The 16,852-nt window shown below is 37.8% G+C and overlaps 1 protein-coding gene across 1 annotated transcript in view; it reads left to right on the forward strand.

Annotated features, from left to right (window-relative positions):
• Positions 1–16,852, forward strand: part of LOC116301106 (putative E3 ubiquitin-protein ligase makorin-1) — a 41,521-nt gene that overhangs the window by 6,624 nt on the left and 18,045 nt on the right. The window contains exons 4-9 of the mRNA XM_089024741.1: positions 1,829–1,914; positions 3,903–3,966; positions 7,866–7,946; positions 10,618–10,677; positions 12,064–12,168; positions 12,545–12,585. Coding sequence (XP_088880867.1) covers positions 1,829–1,914; positions 3,903–3,966; positions 7,866–7,946; positions 10,618–10,677; positions 12,064–12,168; positions 12,545–12,585 — 437 coding nt within the window. The remainder of the gene's footprint in view (positions 1–1,828; positions 1,915–3,902; positions 3,967–7,865; positions 7,947–10,617; positions 10,678–12,063; positions 12,169–12,544; positions 12,586–16,852) is intronic.

Consider the following 16,852-nt stretch of genomic DNA (forward strand, 5'->3'; position numbering starts at 1 on the left):
CCAAGGTTCGAGCTAGAAAAGCCAAAATACCTTTACGCCTATTAAACATCGATCGACAAGCGATGCCATATTGTTTTCGTGTAATCAACAAGCTTCCTAGTCGTTTACTGACGCTTTCTTTACCTAGAATCCATTAGACTTTATTCTTTTCACTAATAAAGTTAAAGGAAAAGATATGGTGCTTTAAAATGGGAGATGTCGTGTGTTGCTGAATCTGACATCTACAAAAAATATGATTTTAGACAAGCTCACGAAAACAATATGGCGTCGTTTGTCGATCGATGTTTCGCGGAAGGTATTAAATAATATTAAATATGTCCTAAACATTCGATTTTTCGATGAAGAAGAAGGATATTGTAATGTTTTCAACAAACTACTCTACGGAGACTAAAAACTTATTGGTAGCGAAAAGACTCGTATGAAACACCGTAAACTGAGCTCGATTGTTCCACTCAATCGTTAACTTTTTGGCGTTTCATCAGATATTAAATGGCCTCAAATTTATTCCAGATAAAGTCGCTAGATCATTTCGTCTTAGTTTTTTAGTGCAAATAATAAAGTCTAATGGATTTCAAGAAAACAAACTGTTAGTAAACGACTAAGGAAAAGCTTGTTGATTACACGAAAACAATATGGCGTCGCTTGTCGATCGATGTTTCGCGCATAAGGTATTTTGTATTTTTCTCGAACTTTGGCAAGTAAAAAATAATAAAGAATGATAAAGCTACCCAAAACACACATTTCATAGGTTAGAGTATAGGGAAATAGGGAAATAAAGTCATCCGAGTCATAAGTTGGTAGAAACGGACTCATATGGCAGCTAAGTGAACGCTGTCCTTGGTCGCGTTTAGATCTCCACTTTCAATATGCTTCAAAATCATTTACAAATGTCTTTCAAGGGACTATGTTTCTTTTTAACAAGTCTTATCGAAGTTTTGTTTTGGTAATTTCCAATGGTAGCGAAAGGACTCCGGGTGGTAGCGAACCGACGGTAGCGAAAGTGCGTGGTAGCGAAACGACCGGTATTCGTATAAAAAGTTCGCGTTTTGAAGTCTTGAGCTTAAGCGTCAAGTAGGGTTGGTAGGTACTTTTTTTTAGTCATGGTAACGTATTTCTTAAAGTGATTCTACACGTGGGCGAATTGGCAAACGCATGATCGATGATTTTATGCGTGGGCGAATTGGCGTGGGCGAAATGGTCCGTGGGCGAAATGACTGGTTACCTGTACTACCCCATAAATCCCAAGAATATCCACTGATAAGAAAAGAAAAACCATATAAGACTTTGTGTTGTAACCATGCTTGATCGTTGCATAATATTAGGAAGCACAGCTTGTCTTCCATTGGTTAATACACAAAAGAACGTCAAATCTATTGTATTTCAAGAGTTTTTGATTGGTTAAAATAGGGTATAGATCTGAGAGCCATATGACACTCTTGGGATTTGGTAATGGTCTACTGAGTTGCCTGTGGCAAACCAGCTTTAAACTGCTTGGCCGCCATTTTGTATTCAAAGCCCTGCGGGCTTAGCCTCGTTTTGATGAATCAATTAAATATGCGCATATTAATTAATAGTATTGAATATATGGCCTAGTGCCTTTATACATCAAGAATCTGATAGTTATTAAGTAGAAGTCTTCATAAAACCTTAGATCCAAGAATACGGGTATTTTATTAGAACCTCAAGGATGTTAGTCACCCTGGGCGCGCGATCGTTCCAGGCAGTGGCACCACAATTGTGGAATAGTAAATAGGGCTATATAAATAATGAATAATAAATCATTATTATTATTTCCATCAACATCATTTCCTATTGTTTATGATTTCAGGTTTGTAAGTACCATCTTAAAGGTTTGTGTTCTTATGGCAAATCCTGTAGATATGACCATGTAAATCCAGACCGTGATCAAAACAGGTATGCATGAATAGTTATTGCTGTGAGTGTGCAAGTCGAGGTAGAGAACAGGGACACTTGATAGGCGGGATAGGATAGGATAATTTATTTAACGTCAATAACACAGGGAGTGGTCGCCCAATCTCCCAAGCCCCAGGCTCATGTTAAAAGTGCTTGAAAACACCACGAATTACATATACAATAAATTATAAAAATATGATTAGAATAACGAGACTCTCTCGAAGCGTGTACTGGGTTGCCCAATGTGCAGGTATGTTGAAGCTTATTTAACACCTAATCTTTGTTATGTACCGCTTTTAATGGTTTTCACGGCGGCCATGTTGGAGGAACTTAACAAAACAATTGTCAATGAATTCTTTTGTTATATCCTCCAACATGGCCGTCGTGTCTTTTGGTATTTCATTCTCTTGGGAATGGTTAAAATCCATCAATTTGGGGGGGGGGGGGGGGGTTACTTTATGAAATTATCAATCTCTTCATTAGGCCAAGTAAAAAAAAAAACATGTTTGTCGTTTGGGTTTCTAAACATGTTTGGCGGGCGGACGTTTTTTTTTTCATTTACTGACTTTTTGTGTCTACTGCATATTAATAAGCAGTAGACACTATGCCATACGTATTACACCAATAATTATACAACTTCTCATTAATCCCATATAGGTAACTGTCCAATTATTTTCTTAATTGGATAGGTCTTGTTGATATGGGATTAACTAGGCAGCTATATAATTAATAGTTAATGGGATTTCATGCTCCCCAATCAAGAAATAATTAGACTCGAAAAATTCCTCTGACTGCCAAATTGGACTCGGCCTACGGCCTCATCCAATTTTGTCAGTCTTTGGAATTTTCCTCGTCCAATTATTTCTTAATTGGACAGCATGGAGTCCTATTACATATACATATTCGCCATGTATTTAGCTTTACCTGCTATTATAATTGCACAAAACGAGCTTATCCAGCTGTGATTTCGTACTGTCTTATTGAGGGAAGACCGATTGATTCGAAAGCTTATAAAGGGCCTTTGACACTCGATAAACTAAAAGAAATATTGAAGGACATTTGCAAAACCAATGAATAAATATATATGTATTTGTTTTTGCATGTATAAATCTTTTGTTTTTATTTTTCAAGTCTAGGTGATTGTTACCTTAAGCTTATATTACTTGAAAACTTTTGTTCTTTGTGCTATTTCTGCGCGACTTTCCGAAAACAGCGATGAAAGGCGTTAACTTTGAATTCTTGTCACGTGCAACTTATTTCCCAACCGGGAAATAAGTTACTTATTTCCCGGTCGGGATACACTTAGATTTAGCTAGTGTCATGTGGTCATCTTTCAACCAATGAGAGTGTTCGTTAAGTCGGAAAATTTCGTAGCTACTGTATATAACAATTTCTCTTATTTTGAACTGGATCCAATCGCATTAGATCCAGCCTCAAATGAGAGAAAATGTATTGGGAAATTTCATATGTTTTTCGCTCTAATGGTCTGAAATTCCACACTAATCCTAAATATCTCTAAGAATATTTTTTCTGACATCATCACATCGGTACTCTATAGACCATCTTACGCTCAGGCGTAATGTTTTTCCATTTCAGTCCACGTGTGTTCCCTACAGTATCATTTCTTTGTTTAACGGTTGCGCATGAGAAGACGTAATGTTCAATAATAATAAATAAATATTTAAAATTCGAGGTGTCAAAATTATCAAATTTGGAAAAACCGAATTCCTGTGACATCCTTTCTATGTATGAATTTGTATAGAAAAAAGAATTTGGCGTCATATCTATGATTTTACACTCTAGAAAAACGTAGCTTTTCTGCCAATCAGAGCGCGCGCACTAAAAAAATATTTTAAAAAGAAAAAGATAAATGATTATAAAAATGAATCTACTGAAGTCAATGTAGCTGTTTGGACTATATGTATTAATATGTCACTTAAACACACTTTAGAGACTTTATTAATATGGATACTTTTTTTGATTGCCAGAACTCCTTTTTCTCAAAAGCCAGTTGTAACCAATCTTGACGACAGAGGCACACAGGAAAGTAAGGTTGGTATAATTCAGCGACACGCAGATTTATTATACTTTCAAGAAATCGGTTAATGGCCACTCGGAGCATGTGTAAATGATATTGTTGATTAGATGCTTTATAACAACTTAATGTAAAATAATACTCCACAATCATTAAGTAAAGTAGGTGCATTTCATGCGTGTGCTTGGGCTTCCAGGAGGGTAGCCAGGACTTTCCGAAGGGGAGGGGGGGAGGCAAACTAAAGATCCCTCCATTTTCCTATATTTGTTTTGCGATGCCGAAACGCTGAAACCGCGACTCCCCACCCTCCAACAAAAGAAAAAAAGCAAAAACAAACAAAAAAAACCGGCTTTACCTTATGTTTTACTTTTACAGAAATCAAAAGTTAAAAAACATCACATTTTATGTTTGATTTTAACGAAAAATAATTAAAATAACTGTAATGAAATAATAAAATCTAAGATGCCTTAAAATTCTAAAATTTTTGTTGCAACGAAACCCAAGAGAATATTTAAGTAAGAGAGCACATCTCCCATACATGGGTCTGTAACCTCTAAACCTCTATAGCGCGCAAGGCAGAGTTATTTTTAGCATGCGATTCCTGATTGGTAAGAATTGTAGTGACTTCAATGTGAGCGAAAAATGTGTAGTTTCCGACGAGAAAAATGCCTTCAAAATCACTAAAAAGTTGAAATTAAACTATCATGTATTCTTCATAGACGAATTAAACATCAAACTTAACGATTGATGTAAAAGAACATCGAAAAAGATCAAATCAGGATGGTTTTCAGTATACGAACAAGCTAAAAACAGCGAAGACGCCAGGGAAGGAAACCGCGATAAAAAAAGCGATAAAAAAAGCGAAGAACCTACAGTGAAGTCAGCGAAAAAAAGCATTTATCGTAGCGTTTTCGATAGTAAATAGAGTTTAAGTTCAAGTGATTAAGATGATGAACAAGACGAGTATTTTGTTTCATTCACGAATCAGAACTTCACCGAAATGTACTGAAGATAAATTACTGTTATCACAAAGGAAAAAACTACAAAAGGCACTGAAATGATTTTTATAATTATTTAATGTGTTTAGCTTGCCAAAATACGGTATGTCACTTTATGCAAAAGACATTTTCCATTCAGAAAAGGGGAATTCATTGAAAAGTTTGGCTATTAAAACTAGAACTTTCTTTCATATTTTGCACCTTGAATTTTTCCTCGACGTTCAGGTTTTTCCCCCACAACTTTTCAACTTCTAAAGTCCCCAACAGACAATAGAAATGCAATCACAATATCGGCCAAGTACTAAAAGCGAATCAAACTTAGCATTTGAGGATTCAAAGTAATAAAAAAGAGATTACTTTACCTGATTGAAGGGCATTTTACTTGCAATTTGTTCCGCCAGATGCTCTCAGTTCGGCGTATTTGTGCCTTTATGTTTAATTATCTTAAAACCTCTTCTTCTTTTCTTATAATATACTGGTAAACAACTGATTCCAACAGTAAATGCTAAATTTTCTCTCAAGCTTAAAGTTTTTGAACTTTTGACTCAGTGAATTCAACAAGTTTGTCCATCGAAAATCCGGCTCATTTTGAAAAAATAGAAGTTCAGGTCAGAAGTACACGTTCTTGGGATACAGCAGTATTTACTGTATTTCAGTTTATTTTAGGCGGAGAATTTTGGACAACTTACAGTGTCATCTGCAACCAACTCCAAAAAATGAGTCTCAATCGAGTGATCATTGTTTTGATTTAAAAACAAGCTTAAATGATGTTGTCTCAGCTAAGTATTTTTTACATGTGCTGTTTATGGATTCCTTCAAAAACCTTTCAGAATTTCACAAGGAATTCCTCTAGCACAATTTCTCTTAAAATTGAATAAAGTTTGGTTTGTCAACTGCATGAAGCTTGCTTGACACTGCCAATCTCTTGTGTACCCATGACGTCACTACAATCCGACCAATTAGGAATCGCATGCTAATATCTCAGGCTAGCGAGGAACACAGGAACACAGCGGTAATTTGGAATTCGAAGCTGGTCTATTCATGTTTTCGATGGCACTCCTAAGAGAGTTGTCAAACGCGAAGACAGCATAAGACAAATGTCTTAATTTGTCGACACGTTCTTTGAGCCATTTGGGATTATCGAGTCGAAAGCCAAAGTTATGAGCATGCGCATTTTGACCGGAAGTGCAGTTTGTGGAGCAAAGAAAAAATGAGCATGCGCATTTTGATCGGAAGTGCAGTTTGTGGACAACAAAAAAATCAGGCCATTTTATGCCTCCAAGAGCACTTTTTCCAAAATACCCGTATCTCAAATCCAAGGGTCATTCTACATTAATAACTCAAAAACCTTTCAAACACTTACGAAATCTTGGTACAGCCTTCAACAAAACTGCTTGGAAACGCCGTCATGAGAAAAAGAACATTGCGAAAAATTGCCTTCGTTAGGGCCGGAAAAAGAACTGTAGAAAAGTATGTCTAAAAGAATTATTTACAAATCGAAAGCTTGCTTGAAAAGAAATGTTTTTAAATATGATTTAAAAGAGGTGAGATCTGAAGTGTTTCTCAACGAAGACGGAAGAGAGTTGCATAGTTCAGGAGCACTGATAGAGAAAGAACGATGACCATATGTTTTCAGATTGTAGTTATTCTGTTTTAATAAGACGCCAGAACAAGATCGAAGTAATCTTGGTGGTTTATAAAGTGGAATGATGTCTAAAATGTAGGATGTAGCCAAATGGTGTATTGCTTTGAATGTAGGGAGAAGAATCTTGAATTTAATGCGCTTAGATACAGGAAGCCAGTGTAAGTACCAAATTTTTCTGGTTCGTTCCTGAGCTCTTTTGGAGTGTCAGTTAGTAATTTGTACGATCGATTGTCATCGGTCTCACCAACTATAACAGATACTATATTCCAACGACCACAAAGTACTTCAACTCAAATTCATTGCAGACAGCCAAAGCCAAGTAAACCGAAAATATGTGCTAAATTAACCTGGAAACCAGTTAAAAAGAATCTGCACTTATTAAACATTAATTGCCAATCTGCTATTTGTTGTAAATAAGAAGGAACAACTCCATGTTATGCTTGACAATATCAAACCAGATATTGTAGTTGGAACCGAATCTTGGTTACGACCAGACATTAAGGACACCGAAATTTTTCATCCAATTATATCATCTATCGACGTGATAGGAATACATCATTCGGAGAAGGAGTCACGATGTTACCTCAAATTGCAGTGGTGTCGGGATTCCCACAGGGCTCTGTACTCGGTCCTACCTTATTTTTGGCCTTTATTAATGACCTTTCTCTGTATGTGAAGTCGGATGGAGTCGGATCTGAATGGCTTCTTTGGCTTTGCATGTCTATAATGAGGGTCACGATCTATACACTTCACCTCATTCCAGCCAGGGCAATGTCCGGACAACAAAACGTTCAATAAGAACACTAATAAGAGCCTATTTTAAACAAAATATCGTTGGTATACAAAATCCCGATTAAGAATTTTATTTTGAAATTGACAAACTTTTGTGTCGAGAGTAGTTTCCATTGAATAAGAAATAGTTGTTGCCAATCGAAAACAATGTTTTCAGCTTTATAGAGATTTTCGTATTTGCTCATGGCTGTTGATGGAGAGACTTTTATCGAGACTCATTGATTTGTTTTGATAAAACAGAATCATGAATCAGGCATACAATTTTATAAGATACATCAATCTAATTGCTAAAATAATATGTAGGAATTGAATCATAAATCACCACTCTTCTAAGTCTAAAGAGTGAATATTTTTCCACATGACAAGGACTTTCACTTTTTTTCTGGAAGATTATTGTAGTTTGATCCTGCTTCAACATTTATTTATTGTTGTATAATATTTTTTATTTCTTGATGATAAACTATTTTATGTTTCTTAATAGATGGTACGTTTAACCAAAAAAAATTTAAAGGCTAGTTCAATACCACCAAATAATTGGGTCGAGGCACCAGAGTTCGTACCTGTAAGTATTGAAATATAATTTTAATAATGGTTTGTTACAAAGTTATGTGAGGGTTATTGGCCTGAAACGAGGGGACATTTGGTTTAGTCCCCGCGGGTAAAAGTGCTCGTGCGGAACTAAACCGCATATCCATCTGAGTGAAAGGCCAACAACAAAAAAGTTTTCAAAATGACGGCTCTTGAAACTCCAGTGTATGCGGACGTCTATGCGGGCTTAGCCTCGAATCCAGGAGTTGCTTGTTTTGATATTCTAGTTTCTGCTTTTTTTTCAGATCTCAAAAGTGAGGCTAAGCCCGCATGATAAGGAGTTTTTTTAAAAGAGTCGTCAATTCTTAAGATGTAAACAATTTACTTGTTTGAAAAACAAAGACGCTGAAAACATTTACCCGTTGAAACATTAAACAAAAGAAAACAAGCTAGTATGAATATAAATATTAAAGTTTGCACAGTTATGTGTTCGTTAAAATCAATGAAGACAGCGATTCGTACCCAGATATCTGGTTCACGCAGAACATGTATTCGAGTTCACAGACAGATGAAAATGTCCGCTTTGTTCCGGTGGTTTCGTTTCGGTATTCAGTTCCTGCTTTTAATACATCCCCATTTTCCCTGCTAGCAGCAAGAATCGTCAATGAGGGATACTCCGCTAGCAGGGAAATCTGTGACTGATTTCACATATCACTGATTTCTGAAACATATTTTAGAAATGCCTTTTATGCGCAGTATAGCTTAGATTTTGATGTTTTGATGACGTCACGTGAAAACCGGCAATAGTCTTACAGTAAAAAAATTCAAGGTGTATGCCGGACGATCAATTTAAGCTCACGGTGTAGCGCGCACAAAAACTGCTCAAAACCGTTGAACAAGGTTTAAAATTTTAATTACGAACCATACACGTTTTGAACTTCAACAAGGCAAAACCCTACAATTTTGCAAGGGAATATATTTTTCTTTGAATTTGCTAAAGCGATAAGTAAAAAATAAATCTTTTGTCGAAGTTTGAAAAAAAAAGCGTAATTATTAAACATTTTAGAATAAAAAGGATTGTGTCTGTCTCTTTATTGTCATCCATTAGCCAATGAAATTGCTCATTGTTATGTAAATGTTGTTTAAAATATTTACATATAATTTTAAAAAATCATCAGCAACCCATCGAAAATAGCCTCTAGTTTAGAGCTCTTATCCATTTAGAGACAGAATACATGGTGTTCTTCTTTGGTAAATTATGTTATTCTAGGTAAATTATGTAGTCTTATGCGATTTTGCATAATTTCATGGACCGGAAGTTAACTGACATGGCATGAAAACCATTGCTAGCTCGCTCTGCAAGAGCGAAGAAAAGTATTTTCTGATTTTCTTGCTAGTAATAAATACGAATAATGAGTAAGGACTTCAAAATACAATTTTGGGCTTAAGAAACCTTTTTTTTGTACTTCCTGTGTCTAGTTATTAAACAACCTTGATCCTCGGAATTACATTTGTCCTGTAACCGTACATTCTTTCTAAATTTTCGACACTTTCGAAAAACAAAAATTCTGCTTCGTTTCATCCAATCATGTTCAAATTTGCCTGACTTTTATTAAGATTAATATTTTAAACTCGTCCCAGTCTCTTTTAAAGAAAAAATGCACGAATGCGAATTATCCCAAATTGAACGAGAAACCGTATGATTACTTAGTGATAATATACATGAAAACATTACAAAAGAAAGAGACGAAAGTATATGAAATATTCAACACATAATATTTTATGAAATACATACTGTAGACCTTCTCGACTCGACGTAATGTCGTCCCATTTCAGACCACGTCATTTCAGACCCTTGAGAATAATATTCTTTGTTTGAGTATATGACATATTCATGTGTCGTCCCATGTGCAATCGAGCGCAAACCTTAAACAAAGAAATGATACTCTTGGGAATGACACGTGGTCTGAAATGGTACAACATTACGTCAGAGCGGAGGAGGTCTATTCGTTCGTTCGCAACCAACTCTATTCAAAGCGATTACATGTATTTGTACTTTGCCTATTCTAAACCAAAATTTGGCTGTATGTATATTGTACAAAGTTGTTTACTGTAAAGTAAATCTCAATCACTATAAATGAAGACATTTGGATTGGCTGACTTTGCAGACTTCGAGCTACCGGAGCTGTATTGAAAAAAATATGCGTAGTGACAGTTGTTGTTATACGTAGTGACAGTTGTTGTTATACGTAGTGACAGTTGTTGTTATACCTAGTGACAGTTGTTGTTATACGTAGTGACAGTTGTTGTTATACGTAGTGACAGTTGTTGTTATACGTAGTGACAGTTGTTGTTATACCTAGTGACAGTTGTTGTTATACCTAGTGACAGTTGTTGTTATACGTAGTGACAGTTGTTGTTATACCTAGTGACAGTTGTTGTTATACCTAGTGACAGTTGTTGTTATACGTAGTGACAGTTGTTGTTATACCTAGTGACAGTTGTTGTTATACCTAGTGACAGTTGTTGTTATACGTAGTGACAGTTGTTGTTATACCTAGTGACAGTTGTTGTTATACCTAGTGACAGTTGTTGTTATACCTAGTGACAGTTGTTGTTATACGTAGTGACAGTTGTTGTTATACCTAGTGACAATAATTAGAAATTAAGATTTATACAGCTGAAAGGATTTTGTTTAATTTCAGGGACAGGATTACAGAGGTTTCACTAATTCAACTTCAGATAATCATCTTCCTTCTGAAAATGTAAGTGCATTGTGTATCTGTTCTTATAAAAGTCATGAACAATTAGTGAAGATTCAAGCCAATCCATTTTTTATAATAATGATGATGATGATGATGAATATTTATAATTATAAAATAACTGTTATGAATGTCGTGTTCTGATTGGTTTGGAGCGCGTGCTTTATGAGAGCACATTGCAAGCGCGCGCACTTTCCGTTGCGTCATTCCTATTATTGTAATTTGTATTTTATAAAAGAAATAAAAAACTTGCTTGCAGTGCTGTGTGCAGTCATAAAGCACTTGGGGATTGGCAGAACACTCGAGAAGTGTCCAGAAGCACTCCGCTACGCGTCGTGCTTCTGCTAACACTTCTCTCGTGTTCTGCCAGCCCCCGCGTGCTTTATGACAGCACACAGCACGCGCGCGCGTTTTCTATTTCTTCAGGTGCTCATAGCGAGAAAGTTTTGAGCGCTGAGATACATAGGTAATATGTAGATAAATAAGATATATAGATAAATAAGCTACTTTTGAGGTTTTTGATATCTTGCTTATGAGATTTTTAATATATGTATACTACAACCTATATATATATATATCTTTATAAAATAACTGTTATTAATTTCGCCTTCTGTTTGAGAGCGCGTGCTTTATGAGAGCACACAGTACGCTCGCGCACTTTCAGTTGCGTCATTCCTATCCAAAATAACGGTTTTTGTAATTTGTATTTTATAAAAGAAATACAAAATTCTTTTGCTGTGCCTTGTGGAGTCATAAAGCACTTGAAGATTGACCGAATACTTGAGAAGTGTCGAGGAGCACTCCGCTACGCTCTCCTAACACCTCTCGTGTTCTGCCAACACCTGCGTGCTTTATAACCACACAATCTATATCCATATCTATATCCATATCCATGAAGATTTAACCTCAAAAACCTTATTTTTTTACAGGCCCCCTTTTGGACTTAACTTAATTCTCGAAGCTCTCCAAACAACCCATTTTTTGATTTTGAAATTGAGAGCCACCCTTGTATGCATGACGGATTTTTAGAGACCCCCTGTCATGCCTCAAAAACGTTTGGTACCCCCCACATATCTTCATCTTCCTCCCTCTCCCCCTCGGCCTATTAAATGAACTTTTCCTAATTTATTGTGTATGCTGTATGATCTATTTAAAGACTGCATTCTGTTACATTCAAAATTTCCCGAATAATTTTGAATTAGTCATTTATTTTAGTAGTTTGCAACATTAGCAGCTGGACAAAAACCCCGATCAGTTTACTCCGAACCTTTTACCGGGGTATTTGTCCGGATGTGACATTTATTAATACAAATTATGGCGGGTCACTTACATTGATGCTTTCGCATGTCCTATCAGTTACTGAATCGTTAGGTTATTCTTAATCTCTAGATCTGTAAAGGGAAAGCTGTAAGTTCGCTTATGAGCTATTCTGAAGCTGTACTTGTCGGAACTGAAGTACTGGATGAGTTAAATGATGAAGAAGCATCCTATATGGTAAGAAACAGATACGTTTGGGAGAGGGCCGATTGGATTGACATTGGAATATACCGTAAAATCCCTGTTATGAGCCCTGGACTTACACTCACTACGTACAATATACTCACCTATTCGTAAGGTTTTTACTTTGGAGAGGACTTACTCAGGAGACGGCGGGGGTGTCGGCAGGAAAAAGCGTTTGGAATAAAGTGGCAACAGTTATTTCGTTCTCTTATGTTTCCAGTCAGTCTTTTTAACTTTTATGCTTCACTACACCGAAATAAACACAACATTCCAGAGGTGGGCTTATAACCGGGATTTAAAGTATTTTCATAATTTGAGTTTGATTTGTTAGGAATGTTCTTACATGTGCAACATTTTTATTATCATTTAGTTGTGTCCTTTTGCTGCAATGGGAAAATGTACATTTGAAGTGTAAGTTATTATTGTTTATTTTAAAAAAATATGTAGGAGACTTCATTCAAGTAATAATTGCAGTCTTTATTCGAGGGCACTAGCACACCTAAAGTGCTTGGATTTTTGTATGTTTTCCCCCGAATGATTGAATCAAAAGATCGTTATACATGTGTTTACTTATCTTGTCTTGACTATCTTTTGGTTCCTTTACTGAAAAGTTGTTTAACTCCAAAGGTCAAATGTTATAAACTTAAATATGCCAGTTAGTAAAGGCCGTTGCGTACTTGGAGTCTGTGCGTATCAACAACAACAAGGCGACCGTGCGATGCTCTTTTCGTCCTCTGCCCTTGCTCTATTCAAGTAATAACTGAGTAACACGAAAAAAAAAGAGTAACTGGTTGATCTGGAAATTGGAAAGCGGACGTACTCATTTCAATTTTTGCTTTTTGTGGATCAGACCAACGGTCCCTACTAACGGTACATGCATACTAATGTGAACTGAATACATTGTTTAAGATTTTTCTGTTGATCAAAGTACGAATTTGTCTTGGTCTTGGTCGTCGAACGTTCCGGGAGCAATGTTTTGACTACTTCTACCAATGAGAAAATGGTTGGGAGTGATTGGCCCTGGGTCTTGAGGGGGTAATCGGACGGCCGTTGAGTAGACTTTCTACCTCGACCATAAAGGTGTGGAGAACTTCATCGTTAACTAGTTTTCCATTCAGTGTGACGTTCAGAGCTTTCTTTTCAGACTTAACGAGTCTCTTACACACGCCTTTGAAGTATGGCGATGATGGAGGGCTAAAATGCTACTGGATTCTTTCCTGCAGACTTGAAAGGATTTCTTCTTCACGATCGCTCTTACTTGTGGGATCCTGTATTTCTGTCTTAGCACTGATATCACATGTCCAATGAACTGCTGCATGGTTTAAGCTCTTATGCAGGCTTGAAACGATAAGTTTACTATGCCGTGATTTCTTGGCAATATTATTGGGTGCTTCACTTTGTACGGTATAGGAGCGTGTTTGATTCTACCAGCTACACGTAGGACTTCTTCCTTGTCTAGAACTGGATTTAAAGATTTGAGAGAACTACGGTGACAATATCTCTCGACCTGTTTTGAGCTTTGTCATCTCATCTGAGTAAGCTTAATGAGGTATGCGCTGTCCTGACCCAGATTCTCGATCTCTTCTACAGTCAGCGGTCCTGAGATCACTGCGTGCTGCTTTAGTGCCGTTGGCAATTGTTTACATATCTTTGTATCAATGCGGCAACTCTCAACAGAGGAGGCAAGAGGATTAAGTTCTCTGGATTAATGAAATGTTCATCTTGACTGAAGGTGAAGGCACACCATATGTCTGTTACTTCCGCGCAACTCTCTTGTGAGGCTAAGACTGCTTTCTGCTCCGGCCAGTAAGTCTTGTTTCAGGAAACTTGGTCCGTAGATCCATCTGCTTTTGGCGTGCGGGAGCTAATCCTCGTAAAAAATCGTCAGCCGCATTCAGCTTACCAGGAACATGTCTCCAATTGCGTAGACTCGATGATTTTCTAATCTCAGCGACTCTGTGAAACCTTGCTCTTGTCTTGTTTAGGTACTGCAGCACCGTCATCGAGTTGGTCTAGCATATTATCTGATCCTTTTGTATACTGAGTTCTTTAGACAACTACCCTGCCGGCTAGGACGCCAGCTTGCAATCAAGCCTTGGAATTCGTTGTGAGTGGCTTTACTGGTGCCAGCCTGGCTTTACTGAACACAAAGGAGCAGCTAAATGTGCCATCAGTATACTCGTGTGGTTTGTAGGCTACCGCGACGAACGCGTCTTCGGATGCGTCAGCAAATACGTGTAGTTGAACATCAGCGACCTCCTTCGTGACATCTATGTAGCATCTTGGGAGCGTGAAGTCTGCAAGCTTCTTTAGTTATTCACTCCACGACTCCCACTCCACGACTCTCTAGAACCTTCCGACCGTTGCTAAGGAATTTTGTAAGTCTGAATCCACGCTTGCTTAGAAGGTCTATAAGTTGCTGTGACATTCGAATTGATTCCGTTTCTGTCTCGACGGACTTTAAGACGTCATCTAATATAGTATAGTGTACAGTGTCGATAGGTCGTAACTCTTGATTCTATCTGTCGCTGTCAGTCTCAGTCTCAGGGTGTTAAGCAAGTCTTCCTTTAGCCACTTCTAGATTGTTCTGTAGCGTTGTGAATTCGGCTTTCCATAATAAGCACGTTTCATAATGGCCTAAGTCTTCCCTGTACTTCGTGTGAAGGTGTTGCATCGCTCTTTCATCTTCTACGGATCGTTGTTCATGTATAGCTTATTTGGTACCAAATGACCCCGTCTTCCACCACCGCTCCAGTTGGTTATTTAGCTGCTCGTCGATGGTAACGTTAGCGTGTCATGTGTTCCTCGCTTAGCTCCAGCTACGGTCCATCCAAAGTCTGTGCGAACTGCGTATGGGTGTCCCTTTGGTCCTTTTCTGTACTCGTGCTGCAACATCGCCTCCTGGACACTCCAACCAAAAGGTCCACTTAATTCGTTGATACCGCTGGGATTTCAAGGTCGTTGAGGTGTGTCCGACGTTGTTTGTCCTTTTCCTTTCTGATTTGTCCTTTTCCTTTCTGATTTGTCTTGGTAGAATGTTCAGCCTTGGAACTGTCCATGCGCTCGATGTTAACTGTCTTGTCTACTGCACCTTTTCCCTGTTGGCGTCACTTGAATGTTTACTAATCGTGAAATCCTCTGAACTCCATCATTTTCTACATTTCCGAGCATAAGACGATGTTCGGTGCCATCTACTCCATCTGAGGTTGTCAGCGATATCTTCACAAAACAAGGTGTCTGAACTTCCAGTATCTAGAATTGCGTATGTGTCAAATGGTCCCGCCCCGCTAACACCTATCATTACGGGGACGATCTGGAAATAGACTGTTTCCTTGGATGATAGTGATGATTCGATACTCGTGCTGGCCGCATTTACGTGACCTTTGGCGTTCGCCGAAACACTTGGTGCATTTGTTGCTCTCGGGGCTCTTCGTGCGCTCGGTTGGTTGACTGAGTCTTGAGTTACAGTGACGCTTGGTTCTCTTGGTTTTATGTCCTTGGTTGCGTGTAGCAAGCTATGATGAATTCTGTTGAAATTTTCAACTTTGCGACGATTCTTTGAACTACAATCTTTAGCTCTGTGGCCGGCCTTTAAGCAGTTAGAGCACAATGCTCCTTTGTTTACGATTTCTTGACGTGCATAGACAGACCACTTGATGAAGTCATCACATTGATATACAGAATGTGATCTTCGGCAGCATGGGCAAGATCTTGTTCCCTTACCATTATTACTTGACTCGGGGTCTTGGTTGGCGCTTGTAGTAAGAGTGAAGTGTGCTTCACGATCCCTTGATGGTCATTGATACGAAGTGAAGGTGCTTTCTTTAGTTGAGATATAACTGCTGTCACAATCTTGCCAGCATCAGCAAATCTGCCTTTCAGAATCCTCAAGCCTATTGAATAATTCATTCCATCTTCACCAAAATACATTGTAATACAATGGTGCTGGAATTGGAACCTTCAATTACCAGGTGGGTAGGCGGTGGTAATTGCTGGTTTGCCTGTGGCAAATCAGTCTTTTCCCTTATTCCTCCTCGACAAAATGGAAAAATTGCGCAATACTACTCATATATGGATTTGATGACATGTCAATAACTTCATGTGGGCTCTCATGCAAACAAACAAATAGTTTTGCGAGTGAACAAAAGGAAAAACCTTTCTGGTCCAAGATAGGAAATAGATAGGCCTGCCTCACCGTATATTAGAAGTGATTGTTTCTGAAGAAGTTCTAGCTTTATAGTCGTTTCGTAAACAAAACTAAATAGGGCGAGTCTTGAAGTTGTTATAAAGGATTTTGGTCGAAGAATATGGCCAGTGAAACAATAGAGTTCGCCGAGTACGATCGCCGAGGAGGGATAGGCCTTATCATTTTACTGTTTAAAGTGCTAGTCTTACGAAAATATTAATGACGCAAAAAAATCCCCGATTTTGTATATGCTCAAATAGGTTATAATGTTCACCAATAAACAATAATTGGTTCGAAAAAGAATCTTTTCCCGTCTGAATTCTACTTCCGAAAATTGGTAAAAGCTCCTCAGCCATTTCTATGAGCAGCGATTTCGTCGTTGCACTTTTATTTATCTGTGACGTCATATGCGCAACTGGCATCCTTTTTATCCACACTGACTCTACAACATTCTCTGTAAGAGGGCATGACTTGGTTTAAGGCTTGTTTTTA

The sequence above is a fragment of the Actinia tenebrosa genome, unplaced genomic scaffold, assembly GCF_029948245.1.
Source record: "Actinia tenebrosa isolate PJP-AT-01 unplaced genomic scaffold, QUT_ActTen_1.0 PGA_scaffold9__36_contigs__length_13948895, whole genome shotgun sequence".
Taxonomy (NCBI): Eukaryota; Metazoa; Cnidaria; class Anthozoa; order Actiniaria; family Actiniidae; genus Actinia; species Actinia tenebrosa.